Source organism: Corvus moneduloides, chromosome 2 (genome assembly GCF_009650955.1).
Source record: "Corvus moneduloides isolate bCorMon1 chromosome 2, bCorMon1.pri, whole genome shotgun sequence".
Taxonomy (NCBI): domain Eukaryota; kingdom Metazoa; phylum Chordata; class Aves; order Passeriformes; family Corvidae; genus Corvus; species Corvus moneduloides.
Window position 1 is genome coordinate 103,680,855 of NC_045477.1, and position 6,000 is coordinate 103,686,854.

Consider the following 6,000-nt stretch of genomic DNA (forward strand, 5'->3'; position numbering starts at 1 on the left):
TATTCTTCTGTTAAAAAGCCTTTTTGTTATTCAAAAATATTGCATCAGTTGTTACTATCAATGCAGTATTCTCAGCATTAAGAAAATAAGAACCATTATTGGGATGCAGATTTAGATTCTGATTTTAGGTGCCTAGATCTTGAGTTTTATATCTTACGTGAAACTAAAGGTTGAAAAACTATTAACAAAGACATGGGTTCAAAATTGAGTGCCTAATGGTCTTCAAGGACTGGAAGTAAAAGCCCTTGAAAACTGAGGGTTATGAAATTCTTGACTCTTGGGGCCAGACATCCCATAGGCCTCATCTTTCTTGACAGATGTAATTCATTTAGGTTCTCATAAATGAGAAATTATCATTTAAATTTGAAGGAATTATGCTGTCAGATAGTGAGAATTTCAGAAATCCTTACTTTGTGTATTACCAAGCACTGATGCTTTGGGTTTGACTGCTGGTCCTCTGCAGCCTGAGCCTAAGGAAACTTATTATTTTGTTGTACGAAGTGTTAGCTGTTGTAGCTCCTCACTCAGTCATGTTCCCAACAAAAAGAGGTAACAAGCCAAAGTATTCCACTTCATTATCATGGCTGGGGTCGTAGAAATACATGAGGTGAGAATACTTTTATAAAAAGATAATAATTGGGGAATAGATGAGATGGACAGTACTGTATGGAAGCACTCACAAAATGTCCCTGCAGCTGAACAAGGAAAAAACCTGGATGATATATGTGATGATTGTTGACCTTTCGTTTCCTTTTCTCCTATAGGAGGTTGCTGGGTATCATAACTAAAAAGGATGTATTAAGACATATGGCTCAAATGGCAAACCAGGACCCTGAATCTATCATGTTTAACTAGACTGGTAAAGAAGAAGAAAGTAACCCCAAAGGAATCCCTTCTAGATTAACACAAAGGCTGTGTTTGGTGTTTCATCTTGCTTAAAAAGAAAAAGGTAATGTATATGAGGAATGGCCTGATATGCCTCTGAAAGAGGGAGTAGATGCAGGACAGCACTTATTTCATGAGGAAGGCAGTTTAGAAGCTCTGAGCAGCTGCAGACATCAAGCTGTGTTTCCTTAATGAGATTCCCAACAGCTCAATTGGAGTGCTGGTGGGCGTAAGCGATGCGGTGCTTCGAGACAAAGAGGCAGGAGCACCAGTGGGAGGCATCAAGGTCACAGTAACTCATGAGGCAGGTGTGAAGAGTAGCAGACACTGTTTATGTACAAACTGCTAAGAGATATAAAGGTTTGTGTTCCAAGCCGGAGAGTGTAGATGAGTAATGTCAGTTGCTTTTGTTACTGGAATCATGGCTATTTATTTGCTACTGAGTTATACCATTTTCATGATGGACAAAAATTTCCATATTTTTAAATGAAAGATTTTGTCATCTTCATTTATTTTGTAAATGTTTAATGAATCAAGACTGGAGTTAAGTCCTAGAGAAAAGAGTAAGAGTACATCTCAACTCACTTTAAAATGTAGTGTCCCTTGCTCCCTGCTTTAGTCTTTTGAATTTTATACTGCTTAGCATTTCTGCCAACCAGCTTCCCCTTATTAATGTTAAAATGGGATTTATTTGTAAGAATTTATTATCTCTCTATGCAATTTTGCGTACAAGTACTGTAAAATTTAGTATTTTGTGGTTTGCTGTGGTAACTGGAAAAAACATAGAAGCCCATAAAATAGTTTTCAAAAGCACTAAAAGGACAGTGGTATCCATCTCTCATCAGTGTTAGTGACAAGAGATTGAATCCGTCACCTGTCTTCCCTTGTGTACATCACCATTTTTCACAAAGGAATGAAGTTCTGCATTGATTCTTCGTTCTCCACTTAGATCCTTTTTGTTATTGCTCTTTCTTGGCATTTGTCTGCACCTGCCAAGAGATTGCTGAAATCAATTTAACAGTCATAGACACTTAATCGTAAGAGATCTACTTTTTATGCACCTGTCAGTCATAGGACTGTGGAATCCATCTCCACAACACTGTGGCTGGATGAGATCAGAGGGACTGAGAATGCAAATGATCACAGGAAAGCTTTAAGTATTTATCTGTTTGCACCAAGAACACAGGATTTAACAGACTCTGGTAGAGACCTCTAAGTCACTCAGGTAAAAATGCTAAATTTTCCTAAACCCTTGTTCTGGTCCTATGTGAGATACAGAGGGTCAACCCTTTAGTCAATACTGCTATCAGTAACAGAATACCAAATTGTACTCTCTGTAACACATAATTCACACTGCCCAGGGTTTGCTTTATAGACGTAAATTTAGGGATTGAGAAAGGTTGCATTCTAACTTAGATGCCCTGAATCCCCTTCAGACCTCCTGGTGCCTTCATTTAGGCATCTAAGACCTCTGGTGTTTTTGTTCAAATTCACACAGATAACTGGTGGTGTTCAGATGGTCCCCATGGACAGAGATGAGCAGTGTCTTTTCATGCCAGAACAGCCTGTTGCTTACTCCAGCCCAAAACCATTCTGTTGATCTATCATGTAGGCAATGTGCATGATTATTGTGTCCCTGAACTGAGACAACCACTCAGGTGCACCCTGAGTTAGATGCTGAAGCTATATGTCACAAATTCCTTCTCTTATCTCCAGCGACCCTGCTTCCTTCTGGCATGTGTCCCACTACATTCACATGGAGTATGGCCTGAATTGCTGAAGTAAAAGAAACGGAAGTAAAGGGATAATTTTAATCTGTTAAGTACTCCACCTAACAATGGTGTTTGCACCAGACTGACATAAATATACGTAGCTCTGGCCAAAGCCCATGTATACTTTTTGTTAACTGAACAGCTGCAGTACAATGCATTGTTAAAGGGACATTGTTAAAACTATGTAAACTATGGAACTGAGCAACCCCTTTCTTCTGAAAATAGGAAATACAACATAATGTGGTTATTTCTTATGTTTTTCTGTCAAGCTGTCAGCAGCCAAACTCATAAAAAACCAACCAAGTCTACAACAAAGCCCATAAGCACTAGATTTCCTCATTTGAACTGAGATGCCATCATAAAATCAGTTCATTCCCACTAAATCCAAGTACGGCTTTATACAATTGTCAGTTTCTACCCATAACTTCTAGATTTTAAGGGATTTAGACTAAGCTAAATAGGCTGAATCTTGAGAGCAATCTCATTCTTGGATTAAAACTGTATGACCATGTTCTACTTTTCCATGTTTGCTAACAGGAACCAATATAGTGTATCAACACTGAAAACCGTTATCATTTTGTGAGAAAAAGATGTGGAGTTGCCTGAGGTTAAGGTGGCTATGAATACAAATTCACATGTGTATTGACTTGGATTATCAGGTTAAACTCAGTCTGTGGTTATGCATGGGCATAAACTTGTGTAGTTAAGTCTGTTAATACCCAGAGGGCTGATTAACTGACACCAACAGTCACCCCTGTGGTAGCTTGTTGCCTTGCCTTATTAGCCCACTTAGGAAGAGCCCTTGGGGCTTAAAAACAGGATCCAGAAAATCAACATGGTGGTTTGCAACAAACAACAGAAGGAATTGAGATTTATGTAGTTGTTGTGGGTGCAGTTTGACCCTGGACTATCACCCAAGTAAAAGGCAGATTAATGGGTGTACAGCTCTCTTCTATCAAAAACATTCCTTTCTAGATGGAAAGTTTTAAATACCTAAGGGGTCAAGGGAAAAACCTTTGGGCATGTAACCATGTAGTGCTGCTCCTTGTTCCAGTTTCTGTTCAAAATATGTTAAACCCTTCAGAGCAGGGGCTACTATCTGGCTGTCTAGAAATGGCACTCTCGTGGCTAACTTCAGCTGCTTGGTGTTATCATCAAGGCTGGGGCTGGTGCTAGAATGACATGGAGGGCTTTGAAACAGGACAGACTTTGCTAATTAGAAAACTTCCTCCATGCCACAGCCTTTATTGCTCTTCCCACTGGTGTCTGAAAGGAAACACCCTTAATATAAATTAATAACATGCTTGTCTCAAAAAATGCAGTTATGATATAATGATTTAATTTATTTCCCCATAACAAGCCCATTATCACTCACTGTTTTCCATCTGTATTCCAAAATTTGTCTCAGAAGGTACTGAATAGACTCCAAGAGGCATAGATCTCAGGCTTAACGATTTATTTGAATTTGTAGAGCTCAAGATAGTAATGTAGCGTTATCAATCTGAGTTATGTAAGTATCTTAGTATATACTGCTGACTTGATGCAACCTCAGTTCAGTCCTTCAAGCTGTTGGCTTTGAAAAATGCCCAACTAAACTAAACAGGAGAATAAAAATCTTTGAATGATGCAGGTTCAGTATTGTACCTTTGTTTTGCATGAACTGTGTTCAGTTACATTCAGCTTCTGATGTGTACTTGAAGCAATCTGTACCAGAAAATTTAATAATAAAGTACAGAAATGGATGACATTAGACAGACACATTGGCTGTCCCAGGATACTAACTATTAATTCTTATGCTTTGAAGAAGCAGAAAAAGAATGTTTAAGAATTACAGGAGACTCACTGATTCCGTGTTGGAATGACACTATATTTATGACTATAGTTTTGCTTTGGTTCTGTTTTTTGGGTTTTTGTGGTTTTTTTTTTTAATTGTAGAAAACAGTGTGTATGTTGCACCTTATAAAAAACAATGTTTGGACTCTATTTTTTAAATAAAACTGACTTACAGTACTGGAAACATTTCTTGGACATCTTATTAATTAGAGAAGTATTTCACTTAATGTCTGTATAATTTTTATGTTTCCTTTTCTCAGTTTTATGGATAACTCAAGCCTGAGTCTAGAGATCTAGGATATCCAATTCAGTTATGGGTTAGGTAATATTAAGAAGGGAGTTAGTAAAGTTCAGTGGACTTCAGCGAATCAGCCTTGAAAGCTGGCTGTTTTATTTTCAGAGAAAAATGTTTTTTCTTCAGCATCATAAATACCTTAGAAAACTAAAAAGATAAGAAAAATGATTTATCTAACCAGGTTATTCTGTCTACAATAATCATTAAACTTTAACACTAGATGTTGCAAAGCCCTTATGATAGAATTTTTGTATATATTTTTCAGTTGTACTTTAACTCAGCGCTAAGATCAAAGACTGAAAATGACAGGTTCAATCATCCCTATTTAATTGGATGAGATATACCCTAAAGCTCTGTCAGAGGCTAAATTCTAGGTAGTAGCAAAGAATATGGGCTTGATCCTGATCAACATACTAACTAAAATGAACATGTCAGCAATATCCTAGTTCAAGTTAAGTGACTCATTTCAGAAGCTGGTGTTGGGAGTCCCACGGCCTTCAACTCCTTCCATGGATTGCTATGCCCTTAACACAACCCAAAACACACACCAAAAAGCAAGCCAGGAGTCATCAGGCATGCAGCAACTTTAATAAGTAGTAGGAATTCCTGTAGTTTGCATTTGGTCATGGGGGTCTGAACTTTAGACCTACCTGTCATCACTTGTGATGGCACAGCTGGGAAATGGAATAGAATGTGTTGAGAGGAATTCAGCGCTGCCCTGGTGCAGCTGTGCTCCACGTATCCTGGCCTATCCTCCATTCATCCAAACCAAGCAGCCTGTTTCCATCCATGTGCCTTCTTGCTCCTTTAGGGGCAGCTCTTCCTCCACGTGTATTTCCTACAAGCTGTATCATTCCCTCACGCTGTTCTGCTCCTCTGCTCCAAATGTGATCTTGTTTCCAGCTCCTGTCTGCTGTGGTGGCCCACTAAGCACAATCTCACAGACACTGTATCCAAAATAAGAAAGTGCATCTCTGGTGGAAGGCCTCCACTTGTGGCAGGTGGGATTTTGCATTGCTCCTTCCTGGAGGACACAGCAAACATGGTGTTGCTGGAATGCTGCATTGAGTTTTTTGATTGGTTTTTGGCTTGCTATCTGTTAGCATCTGGTTACTGAGTTGTCTCTACCTGAATTAAGGTGCAAAGGAGACCTTATGCCAAAGTCAATAGTACAGATTTTATTTAACAGTAAATGTCAAGTAGAGAGAGATAGAA

At 38.7% G+C, this 6,000-nt stretch overlaps 1 protein-coding gene across 3 annotated transcripts in view; it reads left to right on the plus strand.

Moving 5' to 3' along the window:
• The window catches only part of CLCN4 (chloride voltage-gated channel 4), a 41,589-nt gene extending 36,915 nt beyond the window's left edge, over positions 1-4,674 (plus strand). For all 3 annotated transcript variants that reach the window (XM_032100623.1, XM_032100624.1, XM_032100625.1), the window contains one exon: positions 765-4,674. In XM_032100623.1, the coding sequence (XP_031956514.1) occupies positions 765-855 (91 nt within the window). In that variant the 3' untranslated portion in view covers positions 856-4,674. The remainder of the gene's footprint in view (positions 1-764) is intronic.
• The last annotated feature ends 1,326 nt before the right edge of the window (positions 4,675-6,000 follow it).